At 45.7% G+C, this 23797-nt stretch overlaps 1 protein-coding gene across 5 annotated transcripts in view; it reads right to left on the reverse strand.

Annotated features, from left to right (window-relative positions):
• Positions 1-23797, reverse strand: part of elmo1 (engulfment and cell motility 1 (ced-12 homolog, C. elegans)) — a 106518-nt gene that overhangs the window by 43918 nt on the left and 38803 nt on the right. For 3 of the 5 annotated variants that reach the window (XM_036555307.1, XM_036555305.1, XM_036555306.1), the window contains 6 exons: positions 23011-23052; positions 22299-22349; positions 20967-21089; positions 20141-20269; positions 15516-15620; positions 11243-11351 (listed from right to left, as the gene is read on the reverse strand). In XM_036555307.1, the coding sequence (XP_036411200.1) occupies positions 11243-11351; positions 15516-15620; positions 20141-20269; positions 20967-21089; positions 22299-22349; positions 23011-23052 (559 nt within the window). The remainder of the gene's footprint in view (positions 1-11242; positions 11352-15515; positions 15621-20140; positions 20270-20966; positions 21090-22298; positions 22350-23010; positions 23053-23797) is intronic. The other 2 variants (XM_036555309.1, XM_036555308.1) reach the window with 1 other exon arrangement.

Genomic DNA, 23797 nt, shown 5'->3' on the forward strand with positions numbered 1-23797 from the left:
TTACCTTTCAGACGCGACTGCTCACTAATTGTTGCGATATTCTTCCATTAAGTTCTCAGAAGTGCACACACCTGGGTTCGCGCAGGTAATCTCTGAAGCGTTTGGCTTCGCGGCCCAGCAATTTTATCAGATGGGACGTCTCTGACAGCAAACAGCTGCTGAGACATCTTTAGATAATCTTTAATTAGGCCCATGAGGGGGAAATCCAGTGCTGTCAAAGCCTTCTGTACGCAAACACAACAGCAACCCTGACTGCTAATGCAATCTGCGCCATCCAATTTAATTCACGTTCACAATTGAAATGAATGCAGGCAGGTGTCACCCCACCGTGAAAGAAGTAGTTCAGACGCGGTTTCTCAGTTAATGACACACTGACTGAATGATGACTGACCGACTAAATAATCATTATAAATGTAGAATGTATTAGCCTCAGCTTGGCAGTAAGGGGAATGGCAGTTGATGAAGGACAACAAAAACAATGAGGCTTATTTATAACACATGGTGACACATTTTTCTGGAGGCCGTCCCTGGCACATTGCATTGGGTATTCAAATCAACCTGCTCGACTCCTCTGTCTCTCCCAATGTTTCACTTGCCATAGTGTGGGAGATTAATATTAATGCCATTATAAAGCTAATATTATCTCTGCTAGCATATTGATGATTTTAAAACTTCAGTATGAATATTCATGCAGACAAACAGGCTTGGATCTTCACAGCCTGCGATTAGGCGCATGACGAGAGGCCACTGGGGCCTTTCGCGAGAACGTTACTGGGGCTTGAGCGACTGAAGGGAGAAAACTACGCTGTTTTTTTTTTTTCGGTCCAAAATCTCAGAAGCATAACCCAGGTTGTGCTAATGCTCTCCAGCTCTTGCGCACATAAGGCTTTTACGGTTATATCTACAGCCAAATCCCTCTTCCACACCTCGAATTCTTAACTTCCTGCCGCTGCGCGGTCCGTCTGGGTGATTTCGGAATATTTGAGGGGACAGAGGCACGTTAACGAGGAGGGATGTATTGCTCCTGGCATGTCATTCTGAGCATCAGGAAAAAAAAGCCAGACTGGATCACAGATGTGACCTCAAAAAAGCTGCCCCATCTGTTTGCACATCTATTGCACATCACCAGACCAGAGGTGCTGAGTTCTGCACTCTCTTCTCCTGAGACAACCTGCGATGATGCGCAAGGCAATGCAACTCCATATGTACCGAGCCTGCAGGAAATTTCTATCTGATGAGAGTCTGTTCATTCATATATCTGGAGTCGCTACAGCGTTAATGACTGCTACACTAAGCATTAAAATGCTTATTGTGTAGTGTGGGCCACAATGCTTCATTACGCTACCGATGAAATGTGCAAATCGATAATTATAAATGAACTTGTACTTGCTTTGATTTAACAAGTGCTGATGCAGCTCGATGTGTCTCAGTGGTCTAATGGCCTGTGATGTGATTGCTGTAAAAAACAAGAGTCTCTTTGCCAAAAGCATTTGTCAAAGAGAGACATGCAAAGAGGAGTAAGCTCCTGTCTGACATCAACAGCAACATCACAGGACTTAAACAAGGAAATATGTTTTCCTGCAGTCCTTCCTTGCCTCCTCATAGGACAAACCAATGAGGAAAGACTGTTCTTTTATCATGCAATGCGCCCATACGTTTTCCTTGCATTGTGCTGAACAGCATGATGCATTCTGGGAAAAGGGGAAATTTTGCCTGGAGTCTGTTCTTCCCAGGGCTTGTGGCTATTTATAGAGTCCTACCTGACTTCTCTGCATTTCCACTAAACAAGAATAGCTGGAAGAGAATGAAATCTGCTCCCCTGGCGCTCCTGTGAAATGAAAACTCTATTACCCTCTGATGGGTTTCGTGTTTGAGCTGAGAAAACTGGGTTTGGCCATCTGGTACACGGGACTTCTAATCCAGTTAGAATGGAGTCACAAGCCTCGGCGGTGGCGGTAAATATCTCACCTGTCTTTCCCTATGGTGAAAAATATAGGTTTGCTTTTGTAGTTTAAGCGAAATACAATGAAAAGGTGTTGACCGTGTGTCTTCGTGCACGGTTCATGTGCAATTCATATTGCAATTTCGATGGTTTTAATGGGAGGGCCCCCCACAATGCACCCAAAACGGAATTTTTTATGCTTTCAATTCATTTCATTACTTTCAATGTCACCCTTTCAAAAAGGCAATGTGAGCTTCGTGCTTCTCCTTATGGTTTAACATGCGTGCATACTGAAAAGCAAGGACTAGGATTCTCAGCAGGAAAATCTCAATTACATCCGGTGTGTACATACATGTGACACTCCTCCAGGATGTGAGAGATGAATGGACGCTTGATTTATAGTGGCCTGAAACGTGTCAGTTCCACAAGTTTCTCATCTCCACACAAGCCTTTCCAGCATGCACAGCACAGGTAGACGTCATTTGAAATGAAAACCTTTTTGTCTTCATCAAGGGTTGAATTAATTGAAATCCAAGGTGTCTCATAAATTCATAAATTAAAATTCCATGCAGCAGTCTTACTTAAGCACTGTGACACTGTTCGTGCACGAAAGGGTTCCTTTTTTGTAAAAAACGAGGAGCAAGAATACAATTTGCAAATGTAATTTGCTACAATCCATGGAGATGAGAGGCGGACCAATATGTCTGGGGTTTGTCTGAGGGTTCGATTAGCCTGCAGGTTCAGAAACCACAAAGGGATACAGGAGGCTTTTTAATATGGAATACCTCAACAATGGAATCGACCCGGGAGCTGATAGTATCAGCTCTGCGGAGCAGGAATTTGAAATACCTACCACAGTAAAGGTAAGGAACGGCATATTACATTTTACATTGGGGTAACTGTTTTCTTCTACAAAGTTTGTACGCTATTGCCTTAGGACTTCGTAATGTAAACTAAATCATGTAAATTTCTGAATGCTTGTTTCGACCCAAATTTGAGTCATTACCGCAACTGTTACAACATGTGCATTTTAAATATTTAGGGCTTAAAAGATTGCTGGTCACAGCAACTGTCAAATCAATCTAAGCACAGGGCTTTCTGTAACACTGGTACTACAGAATGTGGCTTTTCCATTCAGAGCCTGTAGAAATCACAGAGCTGCTGGTCTCTGAGAGAGACTCCTTCTTAAGACTGCAGAAGAGCGCAAGATACTGTGGTAATTACACAAACATTACTGAGGGTTATATACTGAGGTGAGCGGCATTTAACCTTGGGCTACCACAGAGGAAAAGGGCCTGCTTTTAAGGTAACTGTTTAACAGCGGAGATATGAGGAAGACTGGGCGGAGACAGCTGCGCCGGTGCTCGGTTTGACATGTGCTTAATGTTGACTGGGATGTCAGGTTAGTCAGGGACTGACTGAGGAGTGAGTATCCTTATGTCAATTTGAACTCTCCCATCCATATTTTTTCCCTCGTTTGCAAGAGCCGCTTGTGCGGAGCACTTCACATTTCTGCCAAATCATTGGACCTGTGAGGCAGTTAAAACAGCACACACCGGGGCTGTTAAAGTAGACTCCGCAGAGCCCGGAGTGAAATCTCCCTGTAGAGGGATTATGTCTGTTTTTACCTGTAAAAATAGCACAGATAGAGAGAGATGCGTGCAGTCACCCATTAGATGAGCATGGCAGCTAAAATGAATTAAGAGTTCCACCAGTGCTAGAGGAGACAAGCTAATCCTAACACTAGGCAACAGAGTGGGGTTATTCATTTGACTTGGATGAGTGGATGGACCCTTCATAAATATCCAACTGTCCAGCTGGCCAATGCTTTTTAAACTGGTTTCGAGAAGCCTCCTCATTAAACAAACAGTGTGACTATAAAAACATAAACAAAACACTGTATATATCAGGGGACATATGGAGCAGAACAGTTAAGCAAAGCCATCTAGGCCTTCCTTTCCAATTACTACTATACGACTACTCCAATGTAACTACTGGTGCTCTCTGCGGATCTGCTGCTTGCTGTTATTCCCTGAATGACGTTGCCACTATTGTATGAGAGAGGTGACAGGCTTGCTTAATCACTGTAGGAGTCCACACTGGGGAGGGTGGCACATGCAAATCTCAAAACCGCAGTAGACACACGATGCCTGCCTCAACCACCAACACCTCATGAGTTTGGGACTGCCACCACTGAGCGAATCACTGAATGCCAACAGGCTCTGCTGCCCCGCTGTTCCCACCCCGATGGTGGCGCTTAGCTATGCAAACGCGGCGCAGAGGCTCAAAAATCTCCCCCACCCCACTGCTGTTGCTCCTCCCCCGCATGTGGTTCTTCCGTGGGGGGTGGGGGGGGGGGGGGGTGGAAGAGGCCCTGGGTCTCCCATCTCGTGCGTTCGTCTGCCCGCCGCACTGGCCCCGAACGTCTCCTTGCCGCTCAGGATGGCGGCGCTTTAATAAGGCAATCGTAAATCCGTCAGTCAAGGGGCCCGCGCTGTCTGGCCCGTCGAGACTCCCATCAATTTACACCCAAAGGGGAGACGGCGCCATAAATCAATAGCCCAGCAAATCCACATCGCTCTACAGTCCCATCCTAAATAACTTCATAAATATTGTATAGGCCTTTTTTTTTTTTTTTTATAGAATCGCAAGAAGCCATCAAACAACGTCTGACTGATGCAAATTCCATTAAGGCGCTTTCACGAAACGTGGAGGCCATTAATCTTTCAGGTTCCACATGGTTTTTGAGCGTGGCTTGGCACAGGGACACCTGATTGTGGCATAAATAATGTAAACATGGTGGCGGGGGGCCTGGAGATCGAGTCATCCTCGCACCCAATCCACTAAAAAAAAAAAAAAAAAAAAAGTCAAAACGACACCTATTTACAGTAGCGTGACGAATATGCTGTATGATGGAGAGGTTCGAGCAGAGCACGTTGTCGCCCGCGTTACTTTGAAGAGGGGAAAAAAAGCCAATACTATCTGGGACTCTCTAGCCCTCTGTGAGTCTGTCAGAATCCCGTCATCACTGACACCAGCTTTAAATAAGCCGTCTTTGGCTTGCTTTCAGAAACAAAATCTGAGCGATGCCTCTCACGGGCACGTCAAAAACACAGACTTCTAAATATTGTAGAATGATTTTTGCAGTTTTTGCTGTGGGACTGTTGGATTAAATCAACTATAATCTGCTTCTTCTTTCATTGGGAGCTTGTATTCTCAGTAAGGGTAGAACACACCAGTCCCTGCACAGTACAGTTTTTGTATAATTAAACATTTAGTTTAAACATAATTACTATTTAATTACAATTCATTCAATAATTACAACACAGTGTAAGGCAGTTTCTCAGGCATCACCTCTGAGATTAGTCAGAATTGTGTCCAGTACATCCTACACAGTGCAAAGTCACTCCAGTGTTTGCCTGGTGTTGCTCCAGATTTAATTGGATGAAACACACTATATACCAGAAAAGGCCAAAATAAACAAGGTCATATGCCTGTAAAGAAGAGGGCAGAGAAGATGAAAGGCTATAAATGGGGATTTTCAGGCCCAGTGCTGGCAACTTTTCAGAGCAAACAGTCCCCAGAGTGCCCTCCAAAGTCTCCTTTTACTGACAGATGTCTGAGGTAACACTGGAGGGTTTCATAGGGCACTTCTGCTTATTTTTCCCATATTCTAATAAGATCAACTCATAAACTGTGCATTTTTTTTTACAACTTGGCGATTTTGTCACAGGAGTCTAGACACTTGCTAGCTTTGCCAAGTTGGCAAAACTGCCGACTGGATGTGTTCTGGCAACTGAGACAGTGGCACTAACTCGAATTGGGTCAGAAAACATTCCCTCAAAAAATGTCACTGAATCTAACATCAATGCTACGGTCCTGTCTGGTGGTCAGTGGCATTGTAGAGAAAAGTTGAGAAACAGAACCAAAAGTTAAGAAACAGAACGGCGTAAAACTTGCTCAAATTTGCTACGCACAGATAAGGACAGAGTGCACTGCGGCTGAATTAAGTTGAGCTGTATGGCTCTTTTCAGAACACACTTTTACCGAAAGTGACCTTAAAAAAAAATAAAAGTTTTACTTCATACAGGCAAATGGATTCCTGGAAAAGAGAAAACCCCTCAACAACACATGGCTATTTATACAGCGCGATCAGTCACTTCACAGCCCTCTCCTTCAAAGACACGCGTTATTCTTTAATGCAGATGTACGCTATGGCTTCTTCTCCAAGTGAGTTTAATTAAATTTGGGTGGCTGAGTGGCAAAGTGTGTCACGATGCTCCCCTGTCTTCTGAATGATTTAGAGGCGGCGCCTCAGAATGAGGCTTTATCAGCCTTCCAATCTAATTCCGCTTCCCGCTCCCTAACAGCTTCCATTTGGAGACGTGTAACTCTCCCTCCATCCCCTGGACATTCTGCACGTACGCGCGGTTGCCCGACCGAGCCTCATTTGTTCTTTTTAAATTACCGTTTTACAGCACGACTCAGTAGGACTGAAGAAAAGAAAGCTGATCTGGAATATTTGGCTTTCGTAAATTAAAATGGAGTCTTTCACCACAGAACGCTGTAATTAAACTGGACATACTGATCTACAGTGGTCTTTTGGAGTATAATGCTGCTGCAACAGGCTCATGAAAAGTGTAACAACGGAATTTCAGTTTATTCTTGTTTTCTCTTTCCAGATGCAGTTTTTTTCACAGAAACATCCCCCCTCCTGTCTTTCCACAGTGTTTTAAAAATGAGAAATGTCTATTCCTCAGCCTAAAAGAGCCTTTGACAGGAAAGGTGTGCAGCTGTGTGCATCTGAATACAGCGGCTGGCAGAGGCTATGAACAGGGCCTCCTCAGCTCTGCTGATGGGTCTGGAGAGAGACTCATGGGTGAAAACCCCACATAGCGAGCATACAGTACGAGCTTTTCAAGGAGAAAAGCACAATTTGACACTGGCCCTTACCACGACAGCTGTACTTGGCACCCCTGTTTGGAAATGATATTTTTGGTTTTTTGCCACAAACCCATCTAACTAAGGGGGTTGTGATGAAATAGCTATGTGGGGAAAGTGCTCTGAGGACATGGAACGTAGCAAAGAAGATACTGGCTGCTGGCTCTAAAGACTGTAAAAGCACATCATTTCACTACTACGCCAAAAAGCAAAAGACAAAGCTGTATACTCACTCAAAAAATGTACAACAATGATGACAGCTCCTGTTGGTTGTCATAATGGGAACATCACCCGCAACACTGTCTCTGAAAATCTCAGGGATGATCAAACACATGGTCAAACGTGATCTCGCAGCAGCCTAGAACCCCAACTCTACAGTCTAGCCATGGATGACAGAGTAAATCCCACTGAGTTAAACTTACTGAACAAACCTGTCTAGAGGCAACTGCAGGTTCCACAAGGCTGGGGTAAACAGGCCCTCCTGTATTCCTATTGGCTGTTTAACTGTGTCACATGCATTTCTCTGGCAGTGTAAGGTACTCAGGTTATTACTCTCCCCCTGGTGGGGGATGGAGACGCTGGGTAGACTACATATGAGGGCCGGATATACAGCACATCACTTTCACGCACAGCGGTGTCACCTTGGGGGACAACCCCAGGACTGTCACTGCTTCACACTGCCAGCAGCTCCCAGCCAGGACAGCAGTGAGGGACCTGCAATCGGTGGGGGTGTGGGGGAGTGGCACAGATCAAACACTGGAATCCCTGAGTGCAGGCATGATGGATGGACGGAGTAGATGATTTATCTGCCCTGCAGGTTCCCCATCTGCTTCTACAACTCCAACACTCTCACTGGACACCATCACAGGCAATGTGAGTCTATCCAACACAGACCCACACAGGTGCTCCTATGAGAAGGAGACTGGGTTTTCAACGTGCAGCTTTCTTTGTGTGATGCTCCACCGAAGAAATGTGACGTGCACTGCTTCCTACCTTCAGTCCTGCCAGTAGCATTCTCGTCTGCATTATCACAAATACACTGAATGATAAAACAGCCAAGGGTGAAAGTAACACAGCCAATATAGCTGCAAAAACAGCAATGAATATCATTTAATTTGATAAACACTGGGCTTTTTATTTCACTAGCACTTTGTTTTATTTCAAATGGTGGAGTAGTTTCTACTTTCCCTATGAGTGATAAGGAAGCCATTTTCCATTCAAAACATCACAAATCTCAGAAACCCCAGAGCGGCTCCTCAGGTGTGCTCGAAAACAGCCTTCAAAACAAGCAGCAACATAGCCCAAGGTAATAACAGAAAACGCTCCCGACTGGTGAATTCATGCAAGACTGCACTTAGAGAGGTGAGTAAAAAGTTAATACCTGCTTTTGGGACCTCAGAGGATCAAGTCCTGTATTAATGTGAATTTAGTGCCACTTAGAAACCTCATCCTGTTGGTAGCATTGGGGTCACAGACAGGAAGGGGAGGAGAGACAACTGGACATTGATGGCATAAACAGATAGATCCAGAGCTTGGAAGTGGCTCCATTTGTATGTGATGAGAGCAGCAAATAGCTTTTTGTTTGTGTCTATTTTTTTACTGCCACCCAAAAAACTAGTGCAGTGTGAATATGGCTTTACTGCCCCCAAGGTTCACAGTAATGAGCAAAGCATGGACCAGCTGGACCGGAAACAGCGGAGAGCTTCAGACGTCTTCAGACGGATCGGCACAGACTTAGGTATCCTCGGGGGGGGCGGAATGGCAGGGATGTTTCCCCTCGTCACGCACCGAGGGGGCAGGTGGCCTCACCCCCCCCCCCCCCCCCCACACCGGAGCAGACCCTTTCCTGCCCCTCCAGGAACTTTTCAGTTGGCTGTAAAAACCGGCAGCGCGTAAGATCTGCATAATGTTTTTCAATTACCCCCTCATACCCTCCAAAATGGTGGTGGGGGGGAGGCAACTCGAGCACGGCTCAAGCTGGGCAATAACTAACAAGTCATGCACTAGCAAATTGAGGCCAAGGGCTACATAAACCTGTCCACAGTACCAATCCATCACAGCCTGAGCGCTGGCAACCTGGGCGCGGCGGCTGAGAGGAACACCCTGGATTTTCCCTTTCTTTCATTCGAGCCGACAGTCAGTTTTAAAAGCCAAAATCAGTCTGGGTGTCAGAGTGAATCTTAAAATGAGGAAACAAAGCCTCTGCCTGGGGAGGGAACGAGGCTGCGGAAAACGTATTAACTCAAGTGTAAGAAGCCTTCAAGCAATCCCACGTCCCATGGAATCAAGTAAACAGAGAGATTTAACTGTGCGATGCTGGAGCACTGAGACATTTGTCTTCCTTTTTAAAACTTTTTTTAAGAGGGAACACCATGGTCTAAAAACATTTGCATACTTCATAAGAGCAAGCCACCATATTCCTCCATACAAACAGAGGGAAACTGAAACAAGGTTATTTGCGAAAGATGAGCCTGTAGATCCATTTAACTCGGCTAGCAGAAAGAGCTTCCCAATTTGCAATGCATTAAAAAATGTTTAAACTGAGAAAAGTGCTCAAACTTCAGAACAGCTCAAATGAAAGCAAAGAGTTATCCCCATGTGAGTGGCATATTGACTTACTCCGACTTCCTCAATCCCAGAAAAAAATGGTCAATCATTTTCATTTCCCCAACCACCATAACGTCAGAGCACAACACCCCTCCAATGAATCCACTCGCTACATGAATTAACTCAACCCTGCAGATCGCTGTGATTATCGTCTGGCCTGCAGTGACTCACCCAGACTCCTACCCCATCCTTGAACTGAAATTTTACCACAGTTTCTACAACTTTGTTCCACCACTGAAGACTTTGTTGAGACACTTTAGAATTCTTTGTGAGTACCATAATGTTGAAGCCCCAGATTTCATTACTGAACACAGAGATGAAAGTTAGCACAGGACAGGACTTTGAGGTCACTAAACAAATATAGATGTAATAATATTTATTTAAGACAAAGAGACAAAAGGGCACTCCGTCTCTCGACATAATATTAAGGTCACCTGTAAAAAAATATATATATATTAAAAAAAACAGAATTACTTTAGGGAGATCTTCTCCCATACACTGCCTCAAATTTCCCCTTTTAAATCTCATTAGCGAGGGCAGGGGGAATATCAGAAAGACAGACAGGATCTCAAGGTCAGAAATTGCTAGATTAGCGGACGGGGTGGCTGAGCTGGCCTTGTAACATCCCCAAATCGCATCTACAATGCAATTACTAGCAGCGCACCCCTCCGCCTCACAAGGCGGGGGAACCAGACGCACAATTAGGAGGAGAAAAGAGCTTACATTAGATTGTCTTCATCATTTATTGATCGACTCCAATGCAATTATAAAGTGTGATATCCACTTTGCTGCATGTATCGGGAGACAGGGTTTGGCCTCAGTCTGGCAGAGGTGGTGGAATTTGGAATATGGTAATGTTTCTTTTTGTCTTCTAACAGCAAAGAGGTGAACCTTTGGCCTGTGTGTTATGGTGGTTCTCAGAGTTAAGGGGTGAAACTTTGGCCTCTGTGCTATTTCTAAAGCTAGATAAAAGATACCTGCTCCAGTCAGGATTCAGACTCACAGAACAGTGTGTCAGACAGGGGTAGATACAGACACGCTTGTGTCTTTACAGTGAACAGCGCAGAGGGACAGGCCCTCGAAGCCAAGAGCCTGTCTTTCTAACAGTCAGATTGTCCTTCTGCCTCCTTTTGTTACTTCAGGACTGCTACTGAATAAAACCTTTTTTTGATCTATTGGTTTCTACACTTCTGAGCTGAATTACTAAGAAGTCTAACAAGAAGTGAATTTGGGACCAATGTAAACTAGGAAGTGTCAATCTAATTAATCGTCCACTCCATCTAACATCCTTCAGTACAGCATTAATGTACTTAAGAACAAGTGTTTGTTTCTTGTCTTGTTTGCTTCTTTATTACATATTTGTGTAAAGCAATTTGTCAGAGTAAGTGGAAGCGGACGATGTGGTCGGATTAAGTGGAGGCCAGTGAGTGCAAACACTGTTGTCCTTCACAGGAATATAGTGTGACGCCCCTGCTGTTCCCTGGCAGGCCTGGGGGACCTCTGACAGCTCTACGCAATCCCTGACCTCAGCTCTTTTTTTTCCAGACTCCCGCTATGCTCACTGCCACATCGGCTGAAAAAATCTGATGACAGTTTGCCTGCTGCACAGAAGGTCTTGGGCCCTGACACGTTTCTGCTTGTGGCCCTCCCCCACCCCAGGGCTCACAATGCGGGCCAAATGTGGCCGATTTGAAAAACTGGCATGCTAAACTCCACCCCCCCTTGCTCAAGTGAAGAGACGGCAACACTTACGCAGCTCTCCGACTTTGAGGATTTCGCACAGCATCTTGGTCAGCTCAATGCTGCTCCGCCCAAACGGACACTCGTGCTTGTCCTCCCGGCTGCTGTTCTCCAGGACAATCTGAAAGAAGGAGGGGGAGGAGCTATGGTGAACCAGCCAATCACAACAAGAAGTCCTGCATGCAGTAGAGGCATCTGAGACATGAGCTCCACAATGTTGGGAAATGTTGGTGAAACAGGGTGCTGTCATTAGCTTGGGGAGTTGCTAAGTCAGCTACTGTCATTGAGGAAAAGTACCATTTCAAGAGCTGTAGATCAAAAGGACCAGGCATAACCTCTATAAGGTAACAAAAACTGTTATCATATGCACATGTTTGTCAAAAATATTGAGTTTTAAACTATTGCTTTGAACTGGGAAAGGGAATTCATGCAATGAAGGGCATGTGGGTAAAAGACTAGCCGCATCTGACCAGCTGGTCTGTGAAGTTTTCTTAAGATGCACGCTGAGTTAGACTAGGAAACCTCAACACCCCCACACATGGAAACTACCGAGCGATATCGAGGCTGCCCGCAGATCACACAAAATGCATTACACCATGGATTTTAAACTACAAAGGAGAGCAGTCCTTTCATTCGGAGGACAAATCTTCAAGCTGCCAAACAGAGGAAGAAGGAAAAATAAAAGCCCTCATCCTGCTGTCAAAAGAAAACTGAATTTGGTCTCATGGCTACCAAACAAGGCGGCCTTCTTGCCTTGGGCTCTGGAATAAAGACACTTGAAATAAAGAGAGCCGCGTCTGCCGGGGCGATATAGACACAGCTCAAAAGCTTAGATTTGCTCCAACGGTGTGGATGATCGCAGCTCATAGCAGGATGCACAGCTACAGCCTGACCAATCACAGCCTCCCCTCCAGCATCTAATATAGGGCATGGAGTTCTCTACGGATGGCCTAAAGCATTGTGACAGGAAAGCGCATGCGAAATATCCTTTGCAGTGCTTACAGCACGGACACTGTGAGGGTGGTATATGCTTGTTTATCTTTATTTTACAGCTTGTTTCCCAGTGTTTCCATGGTGGACCTGCTGTTGTATTCAGAGAGTTTGTTTCAGAGATTCCAAAGCTACATTATGCCAACCATGAGATTTTCTCAGTTGTTGAAGCAGAATGTATAATTGTACGAAGGAGATCGCTTGTGGGATCCTTAAAATTGCAACAGCACTGGCAGTGTCACAGTGCATTGAGCCAATGTTGCTCCGACAACGATAACTTGACCTTAATATGCAAAATTATGCAAGATGGATGTCTCATCATTCCTGTGACCTTCTGTACAAAAATAGCAGAATCACCGTTTGCAACTGAGCTTGGATTACAAGGTTTCCATCTGTCATTTCCTTGACTATGCAAATGGTATCAAGCTCAGACATTGAGCATGGTCAGACAGATCAATCAATCTGTGTAATGGATTCAGATCGAAGAAACAGCCACAGAAACAAAAATCTCAGAATCAGACTGGCAATAAGGATGCAAAATTCATAACCGCAGAAAGAATTCCTTTTCTGTTTAATAGTACTTAGCAAAAACGACTGTGTACTGAAATTACTGAGCAGCATAAGAAACCAGTAAAAGTTTCCTCATGCAAACTTGCCTGAGGTATGCAGTGATTAGAGCTGGATAGCTTCTACTTGTTCTACATATATGGTTTCATCAGAGATCTGAGAATCCATTAAAGCTGCCTTTAAAATGTGCTTGGGAATTCTCATTAAATGTGCTTGTATTTGAGTGTACAGGGAAGAGATGGTTGTGGCCAGACAGGCCTGACTAATTAAGAGACATTAGTCTGTGTCAGCTGTTGTCATTGGGCTGAGAAAGCCATGTACTCGTGGAGGGGACTGAAGTACCCAGATCACCACTGTCTCATTCTCATTACCCTAGACCAGTGTGTTTCTCAACCCTCTCCTGGAGGACACCCTGCCCTGCATGTTTTAGATCTCTCCCTGCTCCAACACAGCTGATTCAAACGATCAGTTTGTTATTAAGCAGCTTCAGGAGTTCATAACGAGTTGATCATTTGAATCAGCTGTGTTGGAGCAGGAAGAGATCTAAAACATGCAGGGCAGGGGGTCCTCCAGGAGAGGGTTGAGAAACACTGCCCTAGACCACAGCTGCAGGTCCTCTGACCACGTCTTCTCTGACCACGTCTCCCCTGACCGTGCTTCCCATGACTGCTGTCTGCCACCTACTGCCCTTCCATTCTGAAACTTATAAAAATCAAGAGCAGCTAAAACTGAAACAAATCAAACCAGGAGCACAACCGTCAGCTTGATTTATGAGAACAGTGACCTCTGACGTCAAACTCCTTTAATGCAAATGAAACAAGGGATGAACAATGCTGGAACGATGCCTGACTTTCAGCCTCAGGAGTAAAACCGCAGGTGAAACCATTTTTCATCCCAAGTATTTGGGATTTGAGTATTTTATTATTTTTGCCACTCGCCACACGCTGTATTTTAAAGCTCTTCCATCTTTTATGCAGTTAATGGAGTAATGAATTATTCGGTAGAATCAAAAGTGAGCTCATGATTAAGTCACATACATTATGTAAGTGCAAGTATATTTCATACAGAGTGGCTAAGGGTTGTATGACCTTTCAGAAGCTACTTATAGCTAATTCCCATCTGCGGTGCTTTAGCGGAACTCTGCAGTCTGTAGTTCTGCACCCCACAAGCTCAGGACATGTGGGGCTAAGGCAGCTGATGAGATTCTGCCCCAAAGTCACCCTCGTGTCCTTTGTACTCGCACCGGGAGTTCAGCACATTTGGATCCGGTTATCTGCACTCCCCTCCAGAGTTCACGTGTTAATGACGAGAATAGCAGAGGGCCGAGGACAGCACCAAGGGGAACTGGGGCGCTAGGCTAACAGGATTACAAACCAATCAAGACCTTGGCAAGATCTTATGCTCAGGCATCTGCCTCCTGAGGACGTTCATTCTCTTGCAGGGTGGATTGGAATTGTTGAATTGATTGGACTGTTTGACACAGTAACTACTAAAGTCATTGAGCAAACATCCTGCCACATTCAACCTGCCTTATAGCATTTAGCATGTCTCCCTCTAAGGGACACCTGCTTTATTTTGTTCTCAACTTTTTATTCCATCCTGCGTAACCGATGGGCAGTGATGAAAGCTGCTACCTGGACGTCGAGGAGAGACAGGCCTGCTTGGGCCTTGGTTACACCGGAATCTACCGATTCGTTTACCTCGAAAGGATCTGCCGCTGTCTAAAGTTGACACAAGGTGCTCATTTAATATTCTGCTCAACATTCCATCCGTCAGGCTATTTGGACAGACTCCTGCGCTCACAGAGAACTGTGTGAGGTCAGATGCCTCATAGATCTCACTTCTCTGTGTTGAGTGATGAAAAACTGGAGATGGAATAAAAGCTGAGGCAGGAACATCAAACACATTTTATCACTGTCAAATCAAAAACTAATACCAGCCCTCTTTATGGGTGAAAGCAGGAGCGATTGCGCATCTCTATTATAATTTGGGCTCTCAGAGGATTCTTAAAATTCTTTCCAGCAACACCATGAAAATTAAGGTTTCTCTGAAAATTGCTATACAGCACCGCATCACCCTTTCAAACAAATTCAAACATTGTCTTTAAATAGACTGTCCAAGGGCAATGAAATATCAGAGTAGACAAAGTCAATTTTGAACACGTTCCTTCCTTTCTACCTCATAAAATCATTACTGAAAAGACAACAACTTAACACAGTTTGTTGTAAACAATACTTCTCAGATGCAAAATGGTAGTGTGCAAGTCTGTGTTTTCAATATAGGACAGGACTGTGGATGTTACTTTGAACAGACAAATAAAAAAAGTATACTTAATCCAAACACAGCTAATGTTACCCACGTGAGCAAGTTGGCTTGCTGACAGAACCCTATTCACACTAATCATAATTTGGAATAATTGAAATAGTTTGGAATTTGGAATAATTACTGGTACCATAAAATAACTGTCTATCCAAATGTGTTCAAAGAAGAAACAGCCAAGACAGGGCAAAGCAGGTAAACTGTTGTTTGCTGAAGGCATTCACCACTCTAGTCTGTATATCAGATCCATTAGTGGTCCTTAAAGCCTTGAGGAACATGGAGCAGGCCTTCAAACAGCGCTGTGTGTGGGACGGGGCTTTGTGACAGCAGCACGACAGGCGGAAGGTTTTGTGACAGCTACGTCTGAGGGAGAAGTTCCGGACGGTTCCGGAAAGCGGCGGGAGCTCACCCGGATGTAGGCGTCCTGGTGGTGCTTGGCGAAGTACAGCATGTTATCCAGGGCCAGCATTCCCGGGGGGATCTGCGTGAAGTCCACCGCAGGGTTGACGTGGTTCTGGGAGAGGAGGAGGAGAAGGAGGAGGAGGAGGAGGAGGAGGGGAAGTGTGAGCAAAAACATGCAAGGTAGAAAACACTGCAGTAGCTTTATGTTACATAACCCACTGGCTAAGCAGAAGCTCTTATCCATGCCAAATTTTACACTGTAGGTTAAATATTACAATATTACGATATTACATTTCCATTGATACCAGTGGATGTTTATCTTAAAGGACAGGCTTATTGGGGGAACCACAGTGACCCAGATTGGATTTAAGCCTAAAAACCTAAACTGCAGCTCCAGTTCCTGTAGCAGCAGGCCACACTGCAACTCCATGGCTGCTGAGTCTCTGTGCTGCAGGGCCTCCATGTCGATCTCTTAATCTGATCGTAAAAGCGTGCTTTATTCCCCCCCATCTGTCCAGCCGCCGTTCATTTTTAATGCGTTATAAAGCACGTCAGGGCTGGCGGCTCGGCGGGGGGGCCCTCAAATCCCGCCGCTGACACACTTCAGTGCCGCGCAAGCTGCTCGAGAAGAGGGGCTGGCGTAATGTTTTCCGGGCCCCTACGCCCCCTATGCCCCCCCACCCCCCCCAGCCCCACACTCCCCCAAAACATTGCGCCAACGGTTCCTCTGATCGAAATTGGTGCCGGTTTCAGGTCGGAATAACAATGTGTAACCCTCACTGTAGCTCAGCAGCCTTTATTTACAAAGGCAACCAAAGCCCCAGAGGTATCGAGCCACAGCATGCTAAACACACAGCTTTCACTGTGTGCTATTTACTGGAGGAGGCCTTTCCTAAAGACCACCCACAGAACTGCAAGCGGCACAGTTCTGTAAATGCAGTCCAAATATACACTACACCAGTTTTACTGTTTTTTCTCTTATAAATCATATGAATGCAGAAAAAACATTCATCGTTATTATTACATCATCATAACTATACATACATCTATGTATGTGTATGTATGTATAATATAAATTTTAGAAACAGACAAGCAAGACGCTACCAGTGCATGCTACAGTGACACAAAGATATGAGAGCTGAGTGGGAAAGTGTATTTCCATTTGAAGAAATGAACTTCAATGCAAGGTACCGAGTCCCTCTTGCCCCACCCACAATCCCTATCACCCCTTTGAACCGGCAGCGCATTAGAGTTCAGGTACTGCACACTGCGTGTTACTGTCCGTCAGCTGTCAGAGATCATTGCCATCCAGCCCGTGCTGCACTTGTGGTGGCGCAAACTAAATTTGATAATGACTACAAAGCCATGACTTGCGTCACGGTGTGACTCCGCATGGCTGTCTGTCTGAATTTGGATGCTGACGCCGTTCCCGTCGCTGGGCATCCGACACCTGACAGGCCCCTGCCGCGGACGGCGGGTTCGACAGCCGGGGAAACGAGACAGCCAGCAGTGGGGAGCCATGCACGGCGTGTCATCGCGGACAAAACGGAAAGTGCCAATCGCGACAGACAGCTCGTCAACGTCAAAGCTGCGTAACTCCACCCGGCAACCTGCTGTTCAAAGGACTTACTGGGAACGAAGGACAGAAAACTTTCGTTTCCAACCAGTCTCCCCTTTCTCTGCCCATATGCACTCCCCAAGAGGGACAAAATGATTGAGGGGACTGAGGATTTTCCCTTAAAACCCCCATCAGACTCAGAGAGAATGAGCACGCAGCTGGGAATGTCTTTGGAGTCTACCAGGAGTCCATCTTTAGAGAGAATTCAGCACCACTTAGACATTAATGTTCCCTCATTGAAGTACTGAGGGATTCACTGTTGGAAGGCCCAGTGAGGTCTATTACCCCAGTTCTATTACTATGGAAAATAGCTTTTAATGCTTTAAAACAGACAAATGGTGGCCAGACTCTGGTAGTGTAATCCCATGTTCACTTGTAATATTCATTGGCTCAGTAGACACCATTATCCATTAAAGGCAACTAACATACCTCACTCTTGCCTAATTATACAGCTGGATATTTACAGATATTTACATTCAGTTCAAGTGTCTCCCTCAGGGATACAACAGCAGTGACCACCCCCCCCCCCCCCCCCCCCATCAAACACCTTGGACACAAGTTCAGCTCCCTATCCAGATTCCTGTACAGCACAGAAGCTGGAGCTAAAATGAGGGGGAATCTCCAGAGAAAATGTAGATATGGGGTCATATGGAGAGACACACTGCATTTACACAGAAGGAAAAAAAGTCTGAGAGAGAAAACAGGCCATTCTGCTCAGCTAGAGTCCTCATTCCATCTATAGTCTAGTCTATCCAGCACTCCATCCAGCACTGGCCTTAAACACTCTAACACTCTCTGCTTTCACTACAAAACCAGGGGAGCTTTCCTAAGCATGTTTGTCTCCACTTATGACATCTAATTTCCTCCTGACATTTTACTGTTGAGGGCGCTCATCCTGATAGGCTTCTGTGGCATACTTTATTAATCCCCTTTAGAAGCTACTCAGAAGTGGGAAGGGCAGCCTACAGCTTGTAGGGCAGCCTGTGGACACCAATCCACAAACGGCCCGTGCCCTTTGCTCTTGCTTCTTTACCACACCCCCGAGCGCAGAGTGTAGCGATTCCCGCGCTGAGGTGTAAATTGCCGCGCGCCCTTATCGCAAGGCGCCATTCTGGCGTGCGGAAACTTCGAGGCCCGGCCGCAGCTCTGGGGGCCACAGGGAATTAGTGGCTAGGTTCCTCGGTGCCATGGAAACGGCAGCCGCACCGGACGAGCCGAGGCAGAGACGGACGTAAACATCTATTATCATCCGGGTTGGCCGAGGAATGAAATTATCAACAGAATGATGGGGTTTACCACGCCAGCCCCGCACCTGATCTCACCCACATAAAGACCCCTTCGGTAACCGTGCTGAACTTGGGTGTGTTGTTTCATAAACTTTGCCATGCCTACGGGCTGTTTGACTGCACAGGGTCGTGTGTGACTGGACTGATAGCCGCGAAGCTGCGGGACTGTAATGTTTGCATGAGATTACGGCCCTGGTTTTATTAAACCTGACATCCGCATTAGGCTCCCCGCTGCACCTTAAATTTGGTCAGAGGGTTCGCCCGACTCCCTTTCGGCACTCTTTCGCTCCGCGTGTTCCAACAGCACGGTTATCAAAGCCGACGGCTCCGCTCTCATCTCTGAAGGGAGATTAACGCCAAAGGAGGTCTGCCACTGCTATTGTGTAAATATGCTCGAGCTGCCGGTCTGTTTTTATTTGCATGTCGTACCATCTGGAATCAGAGGCTGTCATTTTCAAACGCAGGAAACATTCCACTCCCATGAATGATTCAGAAATTTTAATATTCATTTCAGAATCTCTCAGTCAGTCATCAAAATCTACTGTCAGTTGCAAAATTGATATGAAAAAGTGGTGATTTTTTTCCCCTCCGTGTACGGTTTTAATAGTAATAATAAATATCGAGCTGTGGATTACACACATGTATGTAAGCATTTCTATTTCCTGTATGAGTGCTTGCGTGTGTGTGTGTGTGTGTGTGTGTGTGTGCCTGCGTGTGTGCGCTTGCATCCCTATTCTGTACCTAATCACCCCCGTCACATTAGAACAGCCAAACTGACAACCTTGATGTATTCTGCACAATAACAAAACAACCGAACAGAAAGCAATGCAACAAAATAAGCGTGGTGAGAGCAGGAGAAGCAAAAGTAGGTCACGCATGCAGGGTAGGGATGGCAGCATAGTCAATCAGAAAGACAATCAGAATGTTTCCCTGAGCACACCGAAAGAGACAACCTCAAACACTAACCAAAATCTAAACCAACCTTAACGCTGATGCTAACGCTAACTCTCGTAGTAATGCCAAGCGAAACTAACCCGAGACAGAAACGCTCCTCCACTGTTCTCACATTTGTGATGTGGGGGAGGCGCAGCTTGTGTTGTGTCCCCTCACACCTGCTAAGGATGAACCGGTGCTATACTGCCCTCTGGTCTGCTAACTGGCAAGCCAAGAGGGCCAGTCTGAGCACATGTACAGTGCCACCAAACACAGTACTGCCGCTTTACGGGAACTGAAGAGAGGAGAGTTTTGCACCGACGTCCTTTAATTATGCAAAGAGGGGCCAAATATGAATGTACTTTGGCCAATTGATATGCAAAATGTAAAAACCACTGCTGAGACCCCAGAAGGGCAGTGACTTTGAAAATCCTTGGCAATCTCACAGGCAATTTTAAAGTCATACCTGAGGAAATATCTCAGTATTCTGAGCACTGCAGAGCATAGTACACTGCTTTAGTTTGCTGCCTGAGATATACAGTGGATAGTGTGGACAGTGGTTGCTGGTTCAGTCCCTTGGTGGGTCACTGCTATGTTACGCTTGGACAACATACTTAAACCAAACTCAGTAAATATCCAGCTGTATAAATGGATACCATGTAAACATAAGTTGCATCCACCAAGCAGCGGGAATGTACTGTAACAGTAATTGCCCCCTGCCTGTGGAGACAGCCTGTAATGTTAAACGCGCAGAGCACAGGTCAGTAACATGCTTGTGACCCATTATTCACTTACGATGAATCCCAGCTTCTTGTAGTCTCTGGTGTACATGGACTTGCGCTTCTCGATGCTGCCGCTGTTGTTCGGTTCGCATTCGACATCAAACGCGATCCTGCGGAGTTCAAATATGATGTCTCTCTGGGCCTGCGGGAGGGAGGGGAGGAATGAAAGACTCTGAGAAGCAGAAATATCCATACTATTTACCATCTTAAAAAATGAACATCTGATGCTGTTCTCTTGGCATAACTGGGACTGCCGATCAGAGAAACATGCAACCTTTGTACAGTAGCCTCAGCACACACACAAAGGGCTGGTAAGAAGCCCAAGATAAAATGCTTCTTAGATGTTGCATTTTAACAGTTACTTTAAGACTGGTTCTTATGATAAGACAGAAATTCAAAAATGCCACTTGCTATGGAATCACAGTAACAATAACTGAAACATGAAGCAAACAAAATGACACACCAGAAATGTGTCATATCAATCAAATGTTTACAGTTTCATGAATAAAACTGTATGATATGTGGTTGCATACAATCTATATGACCATAAAATTACATGGAAATAGTTGATTAACTTGTAGTAAATGACATACTATATACTCCTTGCATCTTAAATTTTGATATATGTGACTTGATATTAGTGTAACTGCAATAAATAATATCAGCCAAACATACCACTGCATTAACGCATTTCTCCCACGTCCCAGAGGGAATCATTTCACCATGTTTCATTCCAGCCCATCCATACCTTTGCTGAGGCCTAAACACAGACCAAATGACTGCTGCTCCCCCTACTGGCAAAAGATGTAATTACATTCCTACAGTCTGTTCTACAGTACCTGATCCTGGGGGTCCATCTTGGTCATCATTCTGTCCTCTAGCAGGTTAAAGGTCAACACCTGGAGCACGTACAGCTGATGGGCCATCTCATCGTTAATGGGCCTGGTGCTTCGGATGACATTCTGCAGATGAGGGGGAGATTGTGATTGGCTCATGCCAACTGGCACAGACAGACTAAGGACGATGCTGTGTGTGTTGGTGAATTCTAACCATTACACAGTGATCCTTAATGTATGAACAGACATACGAACAGGCAGCGTGTGGCGATCCCAAAACTACCCACGATGCACTGATGCGGGAGAGCTGTAATCTCCGACAGTACTTCAGTCTGGAAGCTGAGATATCATGTCTGACTAATGGCCTCCTCGCTGCATTAATGCATTCTAAAAACACTCCCTCAAATTTTTTTTTGATGTGAGTATCCAAGCCCCCGGATGCAATGCACAACTGAAATCTGGGAAGGGAGAGGGTGTGTGTGAATTGCACTGAGCTGTTTGCGACTTTGTCTTGTCACACATAACGGCTAATTAACATTGCGCATGCAAAGACACACACATTTCAAATGAAAGGCAGTTACAAATGCAGTGGACCAGTAACCTTACATATACCCCTTTACCACTTTCTTCTGTACACAGAGTTGTCAGAGAGGGCTCAAATTGTTATTTTGCTTCCACACCACAGGTTGCTGACCAAATTCAGCTGGAATCTACTCGGTTCTGATCCCTGTTTTTATGTGTGCTGAATTCGCATCACAACCACAGACTGGAGAGGGTATGCCGATCACTTGGAGTATGACAGTATCGCTTTCTGGGAGCGAGTGCTTTGAGGCCATCCCCTGCATTAATAAGCTTCCAGGCACCTGAATACTTCTGAGCCAGACATGGTATACACACGCCCACTTTCAGTGTAGTAGTGTCAGTGATGTCCTAAACAAAGCTTCAGTGCAGGAGGCTGAGACTCATGTTTGCCAAACTGTTGAAGGGCAGGATTTACACGTTGCAATGTTCCAGCACTCACAGCTTTTGAGAAGGCTGCCCACTGTTAGTGAAAATTAGCCTACTTTGTGATCATGGTCCATATGTGTGCAAAACACTTTCTTCTCCCAGATTGGTAGCATGTCTGGTTTCTTTGATTTGTGTTACCAAATAAATGCAATGAACGGTGGAAGTTTTGCCTTTCGCTGCTTGATGTTTGACACCAACCAAATGTGACCTCCCATGAACAGCCAGTCATCCACACACTCTGCAGTGCCAGCTGTGTCCAGCAGGGGTGCTTTTCTCTGTCATGTGAGGGGAAAGGAGGAGATGCTTCAAGCTTCAGGTCACACTCACACTCAGGATGATGTTTCGCAGCTGTTTCTGTGCCAGGATGTGGGCCATCTCCTACAGGAAGAGGACAAGGACGATTGTCAGAGAGCACATTGACCCCTCCTGCATAAATGGTCCTAATACATGTGTACATTTACACTGCAGCCTACATAGATATAGCTTAACTACTGTGTACGTACACGTACTGTTGCATAGTGTTACACAGCACTTACAATTGTTACCCCTGTTTGTGGTTTGTGTAATTACACAAACAACCACAACATTTATTTACACAGTAGTTACTATGTATGTACATAGTGGTAGTTATGTAGGTGCTGCATAAATATGCAGGTATTAGAACCACTTAAGATAAATTAAATTGGCAACAAATACACACATGCATTCACAGATTTGCGTGCATGCGTGCGCGTGTACACACACACACACACACACACACACACACACACACAGTCACAGAAGAGTACCACAAACATGCCTGAACACAGACACAGGGTAACATGAATCCTTGATATCTGACAGGATAGTCTGTCAAGTCTCCATATCATCATGACTCACACCCATAAAGCAACACAACACAAGCATAAAACTGCGAAGACATCAAACGCTGCTGGTCTCATGGGAATCAATAAACAAGCACAGCATCATTTAGCAGGGGTGTCCCCTCATAAAGGCCGAAAAGAGACACAGAGGGGGCCTGGATCAGCACGGCACTTACTGTCAGAGGGCAATCGAGGATGTTCACATTTTCCTCATCAAACTGCCAGAGTGCAGCAGAGAGAAAGAAAGAAAGAGAGAGAGCAGCAGAGCCCAGAGTTAGTACTGCACCTCCTGCCCAAACATGGAGTGGGGAGCAGAAACAAGCACAGCTGGACAGGGGACCCTCGCTGTTTGTGGCACAGGGATCAGTACATATTGCACCGAACCAAACCAACTGCAACTGATCACTTCAAAGAGCACACCACAAACTGGCCTATGGTGCAGGGTCTCCGGGACAATGCATTTACTCGCTCCACCAATCGCAGACTGTCGCTTTAGCAATTGTACAGCTGCATGCGCTCATGATGACGGCGGTGTTGTGCGAACCCCCCCATTGGCGGGGAACCACCCTCGTCCCAAACGGCCTGACTCCCAACCATTCCAAGCGGCGACCGCTGCTCGGTCTCTCCACCTCGCTAATGCCGTATTTCTCTCGATGGCCACAGGGGACCACCATGACATCACTGCGGAGGAGAGGAGCCCTGGGGAGGCGGCGCCTGAATGGGCGGGTTTATGCCCCTCCTCTATAAAGCGATGAGGCTCCCAGCTGCAGCAGGGGAGTGCGTTACTCTGCTCTCTAAGGCCTGCGGCTCCGCTCCACACACACTGCCCCCAGGAAAACAAATGGATGCATAACAAGCTGCAGTGCGGCGCAGTAGCACTGCGCTGGTCATCGGGAGGCAGCAGGTTCGATTCCCAAGTGGGCCACTGTGTTCTCAAGCAAACCACCTAACCTGAATACTGCC

Source organism: Megalops cyprinoides, chromosome 21 (genome assembly GCF_013368585.1).
Source record: "Megalops cyprinoides isolate fMegCyp1 chromosome 21, fMegCyp1.pri, whole genome shotgun sequence".
Taxonomy (NCBI): domain Eukaryota; kingdom Metazoa; phylum Chordata; class Actinopteri; order Elopiformes; family Megalopidae; genus Megalops; species Megalops cyprinoides.